The following is a 16,015-nucleotide window of genomic DNA, read 5'->3' on the forward strand; positions in this document are numbered from 1 at the left end:
ATTATTATTATTATTATCTGTTGCAGTACCAATCTTACCTGCTAGATGTCTCTTCAAGACCGCACCACTAATGTGTTATCTTCGGTAAAATTATCTTTATCGCTTACTTCCTCAAACCACAGAAAGTTTTAGTGCCCTGTTAATGACGTTATACGTCAGCTCTGTCACATGTAGCATTAACAAATTTTATCTTAATGTTATGTTCAAAAACTCAAAACTCATAAAAAACACAGACAACAATTTCAAGCCTCAAGTAGTAAAATATATTCTCTCGAAAACTCTCGTGCTCAGGTATTGAAGTTTTACACAGTCAAGGGAGGAAAGGTACAGAGAGATGGCACCGCTTTACCGGCCCAGCCTTCGTAAAGCACACATCTACAGCAATCTATGTCCACATCTCTCCTATTGAACACAGGACCTTACACTGTCTACCAAGCTTCATTCATAACAACTAAAACAACAGCAAGAAGTGCACGAACATTCTGTACATTACATCAAACTTAAACTATGTACAATTAAGCAAAATGCGGTATGTAAGTACATAAGTGATAAACCGTGATAAAACACATTGTAGGTTTTTAGAGTATTGAGGCTTACAACTAAATATACTCTACCAACACGTCAAGAACTTTGTGATTTAACTGCAAATCGAAATATCAGCAAATTCGATATTCGAAATATGAGCAAATTCAATATAAGTGCACATAATTGATAAGATAACTTACAAACAGCTCAATACTCCTGTACATAAAATAGGAGGAATAAAAAGTACAACATACATGATCAATTATTGTTGAACGTTATCCCTACACTTAAGTGGGATGATCCATGCATTCTGCAATGATTATACCAAAGTTTCGACTATTCCATCCTGTTGTAAGGGGAATACTTAGGCAAGTATCATAACAAACATCTTTCCAAACCTCTCAGACTTTGGACACAGTTTGTCTTCTGGCATTTTGTATCAAGCAAACTAATTCTAAGTAGCAGCTAGATGTTACTATGTACAGAAAATATCCTTGCTCACTTTGCTCACATTTTCAATATTTTCCTTTCACATGTGAGCAATTTCCACACTTTGTCCAGAAAAGTACATGTTTTGTTGTGCTGGGCCATATTCTCCACAACAGAGACACTGACTAATGTGAACCTGCACTGCAGAAGTGCACAGACAGGGGGAGCTAGGTTGTCACATACCATGTCTATTCAAACACATTTCTTGCAAGTTAAAATTTTCATTGACTTTAAACCCTGCTGGCAACCCATGCACCCCTTTACACTCACAGTTAAAACAGCTTAAGGCACTGGAAAGTCATAAACATACATGTAAGTGCCCTGAATGTTTTGTCTTGTTCGGGTTCACACATACACTATTTGTCTACAAAAATAGCATTGACAGTACTACCTTATTAAGATTTACAATGTCAATTCTACTCATTTACTTAGTCACCATCTTCCATGTGAAGTTATTCTACAGGAAAAAGCTGTACAACTTTTACAACACATTTCGTATTCTACAAGTACATGGTACAAGACTGACATACTGTTATGTGTATGTCTATTTCTCACTTAATGCAATGATTGGTTTTAGTTTAAGTACAAAATGTAATGCAACAACACAGCAAGCAAGTACACACAAATATCACCATCTATCGAGTTGTACTTTGGCCTGATTTAAGCTTTAAAAATTCAACAATAGACTATTTAAGTACAGTGTCGCATCAACTCACAAATGACCTGTTGGCAGTTATTTCTTCTTACAATAGCACCAATAACATCATATTTGTCAGAAGGGATAGTATAAACATCATAGGACATAGTTCCATTAACAGTTATATGTCCACGCTCAGTTAAATGTTAAAGTTAAAACTTGAGATGCAATTTAAAACTTGAGACTCAAACACTGTACTGCCAGATATTATAAACATTTGCAAACTTCACTATTCACCACAACATACACCCACACAGTATTTTTTGTACCAAACAGTTTAGAAGTATTGGTACACCATAGTTCAAACATTCACAAAGTCTTATAAAAAGTATGCACATAGATAGCTCATAAACACAATATGCATACCAAGTACTCCACATAGATGAAGATTAAGTACAATTTACAAAGAGATGGATTGTAATCCACCTTGCATGCTACACACTAATGCAGCTAAAAGCACACCCCTCCAAAGGGACATATTTCTCCAGAGAAAAACAGGCTCCATACAAATACTTCTTAAAACAGCTTTTAAATAAATTTCCAGCTGACATTTAAGGGATATTCCATCTTAAAAGGTAAAAAGGGGCAAGAATTTTTCGTCAAAAATGACAAGAGGTTTGAGAGTATTTTAAACTTCACAACTGACCCTAACATTGGTAGGGCTAATACAATAAACTGAAGCAGGAAGAGGGATAAGAAAAGTGCGCTGCCTTCCATTTCTTCAGTTTTTAACCCTTTTCCTGCTTTAACCTGCAGTAACCAATACTAACATGGTGCATGAGTACACTCTTAGCAGAGTAATGGTTAAATGGTTACAAGTTGGACACAGATATGAGTTCTTCAGGTGCTTGTGTGGTTTCCCTGCCAGACTGTAGCAGTGCAGTCGAAGTCACCTGGCCAGTTTGTCTGCCTGGTCGTGTACAGTGTTGGTGGTGGAGAAGGCAGATCAGCACAAGGGACAGGCCACAGCATGCCAGTCAGCTGGCTGCAAACCTGGAAAGGGATAGCACAATCAATAATGGCAATTATACATGTGCTAAAGAAGTGCTTTGAAAATGCTTTGAAACAATGATACTTTTTCACAAAATACTCAATAATGCACAACCTTTGTAGTCTGCTCACATAACACTAAGCCTATTCCTGTGCCGACAAGAAGGTTGATTTACCAGTTGGCTAGCTCAGATCTTGAACAGAAGGCCTGCAGCACAGAGTCAGTAATGATTACCCCCACGGTGCATCATTCAGAAACCCTTTGACAATCGGGGATCAAAGATTTCCTCACAAGTAGGTCAATCAGAACTAGATGGGCCCGGGGTGAAACACTCAGCTCATTAACGTCTCCATGTTCCTTATGCCACACTGGAATCCATTTTTCACTCTTCAGCATGTGAATGGTTGACATTTCCTGTCAATGTAACATGCATGAGCAGGGGTACCAAATGGCGCATATAAGAGAAAAAGAGGCTATTTTGTATTCCAGTGTGCGACTTTAACCAGCTTGACTTCTGCGGTAGACAAATTTTCTCATGGGGAACACGAACATTACTCAAATTTGAACACGATATTGAAACAATTGTAGGGAAATGGACAGAAGAAAGCAAACCCAGATTGCTAAGAATTTCATTTACACATCAAACAGTTACTATTCTTTTTCAAATGGCAGGCTGAATACAAGTGATGCATGCTAATCTGTCGCTTGAAACTCGTTACAAGAAATCAATGGATTACCAAGCTCCCTAATTTATTCCCACTGCCTAATTTTCTCCCCCATGAAGAAAAAAGATCTCCCAGTGGTTGTGTCCTTGCACCATCCGGAGTTTCAGAAGACCTGGAGATGAACCGACCATGTACGGTGTTCCCTATCGATCTGGTGACCTCTACTAAGGGTCATCACCCAGTCCTCAGGCTTCCCCACCAGTTCAATATGTCCATGAGGAGACAGGTCAGGAGGCTGTCTTTCAATTCGCTCATTTCTACACTCGACTAGAAAAGGCACCTCAGGAGTGCAAACCTTTGCCTTGGTGGCAGAGTTTTACACACACAATTTACAAAAATGTACATACTTCAGTAGATATAATCACATATGTATCTTTCTTAGTCTCAAGTGTTCCTTTTTTTCAGTACAAATTGAAAATATTGAAAATTGAGCTTAGCTACCTGCAAAAAAAGCTTTTTTTGTCCTAAAGTTGAATTTTTCCCAGTCTGAATTGCAAAAATTCAAAACTGGCAACAAAATGTATTCATGAACTTTTAAGTCCTCCTGTCCTGGTAGAAATCTATAAAATCTATCCCATTAGAATGAATAAGATCAACAACCCAAGGCCCTATCGCATGAACATCTACAATAGACCGTTTGATGCACGCAGGTGTCCACACATGTAGATGCCAAGGACATCACCACCCTACAGCCATGTACATGTAGATAAACTGTTTTGCTCTCAGGTTTTCTGTCAGTAATCTTGAGACAGGGATTTGTCAGTTCAGCCATCTCCTTGTCTGTGCATGTAATATCTTCTCTCCTGACTGATATCTCCTGACCCAGATATGCCAGCAGGCATTAGCTGGGATATGCAATTTCAGGACTGAATGAGGCCAGTAATCTTAGAGGTCCCTCCTAGATGGCGTCCAATTTAGATAAGAAAACCCCCTCTTCACCCACACTGCCATCTATTTTGTGTTTATTTTACGATCTATCCATTGACATATTGCACAGCACCCAAGTGAGGAAGTGCTTAGCACCAACATTTCATCGACAACATAAACATCTATAACCATATATTTCTTTAGCTCAATATTTTTTCTTTCTCTTTATATTGGATAGGATTATAAATGGTCTGTTTATGCATTGGTTCCATTACCCATCCATCGTATGACGGCACTAGTGCGTTTTGCAATTTGGAAGTTATCACGAACACTAAATAAGGAATAATGCAGATCCCCAGTGCTCCAAGATAATGACAAATTATACCTTCTTACTTCCCAACAAAGACTTAATGAGTTAACACTTTGTATAGATTCATGCACAACTTACAGATACTTCTTCAGTCACCCACATGAATCTTCATTCTTGTTGACATACAATTACAAAAATACGAGTCTTCACAGCATGACTATGTAAAGCTGTTGCATTCTGGATTATAGAATCTGTGTTGCATACAAATTGAGGAGCTCAACATAGCAATTTCTAGATGACACATAGTATGCAGCAGTGACTAGCAAATCTGTATGATGAAAATTTAACATTGCAACTATACCGCATCCAAATCCTAACCTGCAACCATAGAGCCAACTGATATCATGCAAAACTTGAAATAATCCCCAACAAGCTGTTAGGGAGGCCTAATCATTTTGAGGTACCATCAAGACCTAATCCAGTAAATGAAAGGACGGAAGGATGGACAAATATACACACAAATGCCGCTAAAACACAACCTCCATTTTCCATTGAAGTAACAAGCAATTGAGTTCATGATATAAGGGAGGTAATAGAGGCACTAGTGCAAGAAATGAAATCTAACCTCATCTGTGCCTCCTGACCTCATAACGGATACCAATTTTGTACCCAAAATCAGCAGGGAGAATGATAGTTGGCTGTTTTATTGCATGCTTTACACTACTCACTAAGGGACTACAACAATGCTCACCTGTAATATTAACACCAGCTAGTCCCAGTCCCCAGCATTTGAAGCCACATCCTCCTGTGAATTCCCATCCGGAAAGACTCTCATAGAGTTCCTGACATGTTCCAGCAATGCAGTATGCATGGACGAGTTTGGACTCTCATCCAAGGAGCTTCCCGACGTCGAACCTTTTCTTTCTAACGTGCTTATCGCTTCTGTCCTATCTCTGTCCTTGTCAATGTCTCCGACACTGCGTATAGATTCCATCAGTCTCCCGCGTGGAGATTCGGAATCAATCAGTCCCGAGAACGATTTGGATCTCGTCTTGTATTCTGGAGAACCGGCTTCGTCTGGTGCTTCCGATATCGCGTGCATGGGCTCGCTCGGCGTTCGACTCCTTCCCACAGTGTAGCGAGTTACCATGGCGTAAGAAGGACTCTTTGGAGTGGAACAAGCTTTAGGGTTTCTTTTCACAGTCCCAGTTGGGCTCAGTAGGTCAGCATTACTGAAGAGACCTAAGTCACTGGTCCTCGAATGACTACGAGTGTTTGACATCACTGATTTCAAATCCTTCATCGTTGCCATCCCGCCTCTTTCCATTTCATAGTCATCAGTGAGATCATCCACACTACTGCATGTGGAGGATGCATCGTCGTTTGGTGAACGTTGTCGTGTAAGCATGGGGTTCTTCCTTAGCTTCTCCGCAGCAGACATCCTGGACGACGGGTCCAGCCTCATTCCATTCTTCAGCAGCAGAGCCTTGAAATCTTCCCTACTTGTGGAGTTCTTTGGACCAAGCCGAGACTTCGGTCTTGGTGTTGGTTCAGATGCTTGAGGTGCACTTGGCTTCCTCGTGTCAGTCCTGTTTACAGCCCTTGGGGCAGGCGACGCTGATCTCGCCCTTCGACCTCCATCCTCTGGGTCCACATGGATTGTCAACCTTTTCTTAGCCTGATGAATAACAGCGAACAGGTCGTCTGTTGTCTTCATTGTCGGGCTTTTGGCTGTCACTTCGTCTGGACCCCTGTCTCCAACCTCTGCTGTCCTGTGCGACGCTCCACCGTTTCTAACAACAGCAGGATGTTCCCCATTCACCACTGGAGTTTCCATGAAAGTCAAATCTACATAAGCTTTAGTTGTTGGGCTCCTGTTTTCCACAAGGGTATTGGGTGATCTTGGCGGATTTGAGTCAAGAAGCACTTTTGCTGTCGGGCTCTTGTTCTCGAGCGGTGTGGTTGGTGTTCTAAACGTAGCACTTGTCGGAGTTTTTGGTCGGACATCTGCAGAAGGGGTTGCAATGGTTTGAGGTTTTGGTCGTGTGTCGATCATGAGACTCTTTGGTCGGACATCTCTTTTGGGTGACGGCTTGGGCGCTGTTGGTGGCGGCCCTTTCTGCCTCTGAAACATTGGTCCCTTTGGTTTGGGGGAGACTGGAGGAGGAGGCTTCTTCGTTGTTGTACCCTGTTTTGTGTCAATAGAAAGCAGGCTGTTGACAGCAGTTTCTGGAAAGCTCCTTGGTCTGGCTGGCCTTTCTGCCACGTTACTAAGTCCTGAGGAAGGTATCGCTGCAGCAGGTGGCTTGGTAGGGACCGGTGGCGGCCTACGCAGGTCTGGCACAGTTGTAGATGTTATCGTTTGTGGGGGAACAGTGACAACGGGGCTACTCACGATGCGTGTGACTTTTGGTGGGAAAGGCACGGCATCAAGGTCTGTTTCCATCACCATGGACTGAGGAGCTGCTGGTTTGGACTGGGGCACGACAGGAGCAGGTGGTGTTGGCACGGTAGCATAGTGCTTACTACTTGGGTAGGGTACAGTGAGAACCGTACCATTGTGAACTGTTGCGTGTGGGGTATTGTCCACAGTGACGTGTACATGTGCTTTACTCTGTGCTTTTGTCTCCACTGTCGTCTTTCCTGCTATACTCTGTGAGGCTGGTAAGCTCTGTTTGTTCTCATTTTGTGCAATCTGCTGTTTGGGGTGAGTGGTTACAACTGGGAGATCTGCTGGTCTAGGTGGGCTTGGTTCTGAGCTGGGTTTTGCTGCTACCGGCTCAACTGGTGGTCCCTGATCTTCAGTATTACCAGCCTGGAAATCGTGGAATGTGAAGGACTGCCGCATATCAGACACGTTACTGGCAAACGTTGTGTAGCTCTGTGCTGGAGGTACCGACTGTGCCCCCTCGCCAATGTCAATGCTAAATGTTCTGAAAGAGGTTGTCCTGTCCATCGAGGTGCTGTCATCTTCACTGATCTCAGCTTCTGATCTGGACGACGCTCGACTCCTGCCACTCATAGAACCAAACAGGGGAGTGTGCGACCTACTCCTCATGAACACTGGAGAGTCCTCACCATTAACACTGCTTGCCTCGCTCTGACTGGGTGTGATCTGGCAGAGTGAATACATGTTCACATGCCTCTTTTGGTCCGATGTACCGAACGGTCTCGGGAATGACCTCTCCTCTGCGCTCACACTGCCTGAACTCTCCCTCCTTGATGTAGTTGTCTCCTCCTTTATACCATTTACCAACGGGCTCTTTGAAATGTCACCCTTGCCGAAGGTAAAACCTTCTCCATTAGTACTAACTCTTCCTCCTACTGTTTTATTTCTCTCCCTCTTCTTCTTCCAGAAGCTTTGAATGGCCGACTTAATGTCTTTCGGTTCTGAGGCCGAGGATTTGACGCCACCCTTCTCGACGACTGAGGAAGAACCAGCTCCCTCTTCCTTACCCTCAGAACTTTTGGCACTGCCGCTACTCTCGCTACATGTGCTTCTTCGTCTCTCACTTTCTGCATGTGTGTCACCATTGATCTGCTCATTCTCCTTCTTCTTCTGCCAAAACTCTGTTACAGCAGCTTTGATGCTGGGGGGAGGGGGAGGGGGTCTGTTTGGTTTTCCACGAAGGTCTCCCTTACTGCTGCCACTGCCCTTGCTTCCCTGACTGCTGGTTCTTGATCTAGATGGGGTACCGCGACCACTGTCCAGCTTTGATATCCCACTTAGATCAGGGCTGGACTTGGACTGCGGTGTGAAGGACAGAGACCTCTGAAGTGTGACTGTTCTCTTTGGTGGAGGCGGAGGTTTTTTCTTTTTACGATCCAAAGTACTTGTGCACGACTTTGATTCTGAGGGCACGTGAATGACAGTCTCAGTGCTGAAGTATGATGCCCTATTGGGAAGAGTGTTGTACCCGTCGTGATATGAACTCCTGTTGGAGGTTGTATATCCAGCCATCATCTCATCATACATGCCTTCAGTGAATCCACTGCCATCGTATGTAAGCTGACGCTTAACTCGAGAACTTTGCAAGGCTGAGTCTTGGCTTGATTCGAATGTCTTGAGACCCGAGTCAAGATGGAAGGAGGTGTAATAGCCATCTTGGTCAACAGAGTACACCGAGGAGTCATCCTTGGAAGAGTTCACGCTTTGTCGGTCGCTCATGTCTACGTCCCTCCAGCTCCACCCGAATCCTGCCGTGTCATTGGATGATTGTGATAAGGAACGGTTCTTCGCATCCTCCGTCACCGCTCGCAACCAAGCCTCGGAATCCATGGCAGTGAAGTCTGCTTGCAACTCCTGTGATGGCGTCACTACCGACCTGGTTGTTGTTGAACTTGAGTAACCAGATTGATTCTTCAGGGTACTATCAGAGAAGTCTCTAAGGGTGCCCTGAGAGCTCATCGTGTCTGTGTTATAGCTTGTTGTTTGCCTGCTCTCATCACCAAACATGGCGGATGACAGAGAATCGGTCTCGTGGTGGTCATTAACGGACAGGGCAGAGTCACTGGCAGAGTGGCAGTTCTGTAGGTTGGATTTGTTGGGCTGCGTATCTTTGAAAGATGTGGTGTTGTGGATTTCAACAGGCACTTGGATCTCGTGTGCGCACGGAGGATCGTGTCGGAAGTCATCGAGTGACGAGCGCTGCTCGTACCGCTCCAGTTACCAGAGGAAGACCGGTTTTCCTCCTTTGCTTGTTCGTTCTTTCTGTTCCTCATCTGTACCACAGCATGGGCAATGGGTGAGCCAAAGATGGGGGACGGAGTAAGTGTACTGCTGTCAGACAGGTAAACTTGCTCCGTATTCTTGTTGTGGATGGAGACAGTAGTGGCTGACATGGTGAGCGCTGCATTGGACAGCTGAGAGCTGCTGACTCCTGGGATGTTAGTGCTGACCTCCACTTGTTTCAGCTCTGTGGGCTCAATCTCCAGGGAGCGTGGCCGAGTGGCTGACGAAGCAACCCACGGCTGACTTTTCCTCAGAACAGTGTTATCTGCAGTGAGAGGAGGAATGCCACCGTTTGGATGCTGGGTTGCCGAGAGTGGAGAGGAAGCGAATGTACTCTCCGCGGATGATTCTCCGTTCTCTGTAGCTGTTTGTATGTCTCTCTGTGACGGTTTTGTCCCACCCGGTACCCCTTCTCCTGTATCTGTTTGTGTCATCTCGTCAACTTGAGGCACTTTCAGCAGCTCTGGTGGGAGATGAATCTGTGCCACCGTCTTGGACCGATTTGACCGCGTCCTCCTGCGAGAACGATGGTGCGAATCCCTCTCCAGACTTCGGTTCCTGCGCTCGGGCGAGCTGGGGATCTCCGTGGTCGTCTCATCCATGGAAGAGATGGTGTCATTAAGGTACATGGACCGATTGCTGCGCTGGCTCTTCTGTCTGACCAGACTCAGCTCCTTCTTGATATTCTCTGGCACACCTGTAACGGTCTGTCTACGCCGCCTCCGCTCGCTGCTGCTACGCTTCTTCTTTCTCCTCCTCGTCTCGGGGCTGGTCTGATGGATCAGCGAGCGGCGGTACCTACAGGGGAGAAAATGGAATTGTGAACCTGGACGCAGATGACATACCGGCAGCAATTGGACATTCATTTTCTTTATAGGCAAACATTACTTCAGGTGGAACCTTAGGGAAAGTGATCTGCTACACAGTCCCACATTACTGTCATTATTATTCTGTACACAACATTATGTTAACGTAATCTTCACCAGATGCAGACTGAACACGAGATATTCCATTTTGTATGGTGAAACGTCGACAAGGATGCAAATCAAATGCAGCATTGTATGTCAAATTTGAAACACCACATCGATAATAGCAAAGTAAGTGTCAATTGCAGTAGCGATGCAATAATTTCAAAAACAGCTATAACGGGGCTCTACATCTTCCGTCCCGTCTTCCAGTAATCTCCGTTAAAAACAATTATTGTCCATTTCATCTTTGTCAGGGTCTTTCAATCACCGGCTGGAAATCGATATTCATCCTTGTTCCAAACTGCCTCCGACTTGCTTTCTGCTCACCAGGCCAATAAATTTGTCATGGAACAAAAGGCGGCCAGAATGAAGAAAATTGAAACCAAGAGGAAACATCCATCACTGTGTACAATGTCATGGACAGTTCCTACATGGTTGTGCAATTATTGCATTTCCCAGTGCAGTGTTTCCACTGATTTTACAGTCTAGGAACGCAATTAAGCTTAGATTGGATAACAATGGCCTGCATTTTCTGCCAGAATGAATTGTTGATATATCTTCATTGAAAGAGTAATGAGGTACCAGACATAGGCAGACAACCTCTGCTCTGGACAAATTAAGTTAATTGATGAATGCTTGCAACAAAAAATTATCTGAAAATCTTAGCAATAATTTTTTCTTCTTAATTACTCGTCTTCACTATCTCTTTGTATAGATCTATTTAAATTTCATATGAAAAGAATTCTGCTAGCTTGAATGAATGTATCATTCATTGTTTTGAATTTATCATTCAGAATGAATGCAACATCACTGCTAAGTTGCATATTCTATGATGTTTTGCATTTTGTAACTATCACTATTTTGTCTACCTCATAATTTGTCTACCACCTTGTAGGTAGGTAGTTTTCTGAGAAGTTGCATTTATATAACATGTTTATAGTGTGTGTTATGTTATGTAATCATCAAAAGTATGTACTGTATGTTTATATATATAATATCTTTTGGCTTTTCTTTTTGATGATAACTTTCAAACAAACATCAATGGGATTCAAATCAATAAATTCAACAATTGAGGCCTTAAATTGGGCTGGGAGGTGTGGTAAATAATAGTCTGTCTTTGATATTGGAATCCATTATCCAACCAAGACATCCAAAGCACAAGACACACGGCAAGCTAGAAATTTATAAAAGCTGGTTACACTTGTGATAGATCTAATATATGGCTCCGATGTGTCAACCATCAATAAAAGGTACTTTTGCAAAGAACTCCACTAAGGACTGGTTACAGTTGACTTGAGGCTTAAAGCAAAAACATGGCTAAGCTATAATACTTATATTCATGGCTCTCCAAGCGATAGTGTAGATTCATCGATTTTCCTTGGGATTTGATTTTAGCAATGTAAGGGGAAAAGAGGCTTTTGCATTCTTTTTTATAGTTCGTGGGTAAAATAAATTTGTATTACAGTATCAATATATTGGACATGCACATTCCCAGTGTCATGAATTAACAGACAAGTCACTGTTGACTATAAAACCATGGTTAACATGTTAGGATTTGCAGTGCTATCTTACCTGGACATACGGTCAAACAGGGACCCCGATACATCAACAGGAACCACGGCGGAGGGGACAGCGCTTTTGCGAAGAGCCTCCTCGGGAGTGGGGAGGGGCTGGTTGGGCTGGTTGGTCTGGATGTCCAGCGTGTTCAGCCGGTACTCCCCAGACTTCGGTCGCGGACGCGTAGGGACGCGCTGCAACTCCTGCCATTTTCGCTCCTGCAAAACAAAATGTTAAACACTGGTGAGAGACCATAAATAACAATAACATTCAGCAACTTTCAGACCTCATACTGGAAACACACCCTACCATGTTGGAGACAAAGTCTCTCAGCATAACAACATTAACATTATTCTCCTGTCCCTGTACTAACAAAATAAGGGTATTCTCAAGGTAGCATTAGTAATACTGTACAATTTGAATACAGACAAAGAAATTCAATTACAGTTGATATGGTGTACACAAACACTGACAGTAAATACAATAAATTTACCACAGATACAAAATATACTCAACAAACAGGCAGAAACTGTATTGCAAAATCACAACACATCTGCTTCTGATGGGAAATGTGCAACAGACCATTAACACACTGTTTAAATCTTGCACGTACAAAAGATTAACAATATATACATCTAGATATGATATCAGAGATGCTACCATATCAATATATGTACTGAGAAAACAAGAACATTCATGAGAGGGATAAACGGGTAACAGCACACATGGTTAATATCGTTAATTGTGGGTATACCATATCAGCTAGTCCTCGCCCAGTACTGAATCGATAGCTCGCGGCATCTATTGTGGCATTTTCATTCCCCACACACGCGGCCATGTATAAATTCAGGGCCAGCCCTACGCTCGCATTGTCATGGATTTGTGCACCTATTCAAAGGGTCTAGAGGGGAGTTTGTGATCCCTGTTTGCGAGCAAATTTCAGTATGCTTGGGGATTTTGTGTAGCAATCCAGTCCGGCTTTGGCAGAAATGATACTGCGTAGATAATCTTCTCTCTAGGAATCAGAGCAATCTTACGAGGATTTGCGATAATATCGTACTTAAGGGATTCTGGCTTCAGCACAACCACATGCACACCCTCCATCAAAGGTTGTAACAGGTGGGATTGGGCCAGCTGAAGGCCATTAACTGTTTCCTGACTTTAAAAATCTGACTTTTTGCCCACTATTGTCATGGGCTAGTTGTATCACCAAGTTGTACTTGCCCAAAACAATAGCATCTCCAAAGCATACATTTAAACCCGTACAACAATGCATTATCATATCAGTGAATAAAATCAGTCCACAGTAGACATTTAGTGTTATGCATGTAATATTTAGCAATTGTTGTAGGAAGCAGAACTGCTTCAAAACGATCAGTTTTACAAAAGATCTACAATCTGTTTTTCACACAAAGGCCAAAAGATTCCCTGCTCTTGACTCTTTGTCTGCCAGTTGTGAATTGCCAGATGCAGACACAACAACCCCCAAAATAGCTCTTTGTTTCCTTTTATAGACCAAACAAAATGTTATGGTGCTCTGATAATAAATTTGACATTATGAATTGTTTGCTGACACATGATACCTCATGCGGTTAAGGATCTTAGCCTGCATTATTACCTAGTATGTATACGATATAACGTATGATGCACATTTATCCTTTTCAGTTGAGGAGAAGAATATACTGATTTAACACAGTAACAGAAAGCCAAACCACCCAGTTGGGGTTATATTGTGACTTCTAGTAGCTTTGTATAAATTTTAAATTTTTCTAACAGCAATGATTAATTTTGATGGTTAGTATAGCCTTACTGTATATTTAGAATACACATATACGCTGATTTCCTTGACCTGCTTCTGCAATCAAAAAAAGAATTTAGATTCTTTCCTGAAAGGGAGTGGTATGGATGTGTACATGTAGATACTTTACATGCAGGCCTTCACTTCAGCTTTCTATGACAATCAATGTAAGAACCAATTTGCAGGCCGAAATTACTGACAATAAATCTGATCTGTGGAATTTCATGAACAATTTTGCATACACGATTATGAATCAATCTCCATAAATTGGTTATGTAACAATAATTATGGAAAAGTCATCATTTTCACTGTGTGCTCGATAGACGATAGCAGTACAGGAATTGAAAGTACCACTATGTCAACTGGCAAGTTTCAAAATTCAATCCAAGAAATCAACAAACCTACAAACAGTTTCCATTTTACAATATCAAATATATATTTCATTAACTTGATTAAGAATGAAATGTAACTGCCACACCACAACATGCAAAGACAGTATTGGCAGGCTTACAAATTTAGAAAGATGGTTTTTGTTATCTGTTGAATAAATAAAGGACAAAAAGTTTTAATTATATAACTAACAACTCAGACAGTGCATAACATTGCAATGGCTGGAAGAAACCCTGTTACAGTGTTCAAATTTGTGAGGTATTCACCATGGATGACATTTACAAACTCTATTCCCAGGACGGCCTATTTCACTGTAACATATGAATACCAAGCACAAGTAAATTACAGTAGAAATCACATTACTGCCATATGCACTGACAAAATTCTAACCCAGACTCTGTCCCATAGGGACAACATAATGAAATGTGCGGAGCCTACACTATCAGCAAAACAAGTTATCACAGCAAATTCTGCTGCAGCCTGCAATTCCTCTAAAAGCCTAATGATTGATAAGTACAACCTACAGGTTCTGGATTAAAAGCTGTTATCATAAACATCATTATGTAGTCATAATTTTACCAAGGTGAAAAACTCTGTACACAAACATAATTTTTATAATTAAAGAACTTTTAACAGTACTTTTCGTATGGTCTTGAAAGGGGGACTTTCCATCTTCTAGACTTGAATTATCTATATTTTGTATATTCTGAATGTCCTTGGGAGTCAGGGTTATCAAGTTCATGGGGAGCCTGTAAAGCATTGCAGTAGCACCCCCTTAGGGTCCCAGCAAAAACTGCAACCATTTCCCATAACAGCAAGAGCAATTCTACTATTCTCAAAAGTATGTGTATACTTTACAACAATGGATCATGCATAGACTGATAGAGAGGAAAGATCAAAGACTTGCTAGCAGGCTATACATTATTTTTTTCAAATCATACAACTCAACAGGACTAAAGCTGAACCTCTGGTATGGTACATTTACTTTCGTACCCTTCTGGGTGTAACATCTTATTTCTTCCTCCTTGAAGATTACTGGGAGAGATGACCTTCTCCAGGAGAGGGAGCCTGATCTTGTAGGTTTTACAGGCTGGGTGGTAAAGTGGCCATAACCAACAACTATCTATCAGGAGAAAATCAATGACTGTAGCACCTTTGGGGAGCAGTGTGAAGACTGGGCTAGGGAGCATTTATCTTTGGTGCCTTTCAGGATTGCAAAGGATTGTAAAACTGTAGCAAATGGTCATCTAGGGTGAAGGAGCTAGCCATAAAAAAAAAGAAATATTTCCTTTTGACCTGGCCAGTTTCTCTGGTAAATTATACACCAACATCTGACTTCTATCATAAGTTGTGGTATTTTTTCTGCATCCTGGCCATTCATCTGCTTTGAACCTTTTCACTACCCCAACTGACATGTCCAGTTTCAGAATATTGGGACTGGCCATATCAGGACAGCTACAGCTCTTGCTGCGTGAAGACAAATTCTATTGTTGTACAAAGATTTTTTCCTGATATTGCGAAAATCCCCCACGACAGCTCCGAAATACTGGATACCTCAGTATGACTCCCCAGTAGACTCAGCGCTTCAGCTGTTTTGGCTGTTTTATAACTGAATCCATGCCAATTCTTGCAATGCATGTCCAGCCATCAGTCCTGTGACTTCTTTGCAAAACAAAGCTCTTTGCTCCCAAAAGTTCAAATTTGGTCTAAAACCTGTAAAATAGAACAAGCCAATTCCTTGAGGAGATTACATCACAAGATGTGCCTTGGATAAAGAATAGACCCATTCCATGGTAAACTAGGTGAGGATAACATACAATATTGATTACTTAGCCTATCAATTGCTGATAACCACTCAACTGGAGCCAAGCTTTATTACAAACAGATTGATTCATCCATTAAGCAATTAATTACCACTATTGTAAAACCATTATGGCTTGAGCTGATAAAAAGGTTTTAGTATGGG

At 42.1% G+C, this 16,015-nt stretch overlaps 1 protein-coding gene across 1 annotated transcript in view; it reads right to left on the reverse strand.

The window, feature by feature from the left end:
- Nucleotides 1-240: 240 nt before the first annotated feature.
- The window catches only part of LOC118422405 (NHS-like protein 1), a 98,349-nt gene continuing 82,574 nt past the window's right edge, over nucleotides 241-16,015 (reverse strand). Inside the window, 4 exon segments of the mRNA XM_035829938.1 lie at nucleotides 241-2,704; nucleotides 5,356-9,033; nucleotides 9,036-10,134; nucleotides 11,877-12,079. Of these exon segments, the coding sequence (XP_035685831.1) occupies nucleotides 5,374-9,033; nucleotides 9,036-10,134; nucleotides 11,877-12,079 (4,962 nt within the window). The 3' untranslated portion in view covers nucleotides 241-2,704; nucleotides 5,356-5,373.

This window comes from Branchiostoma floridae, chromosome 9, assembly GCF_000003815.2.
Source record: "Branchiostoma floridae strain S238N-H82 chromosome 9, Bfl_VNyyK, whole genome shotgun sequence".
Classification (NCBI taxonomy): domain Eukaryota; kingdom Metazoa; phylum Chordata; class Leptocardii; order Amphioxiformes; family Branchiostomatidae; genus Branchiostoma; species Branchiostoma floridae.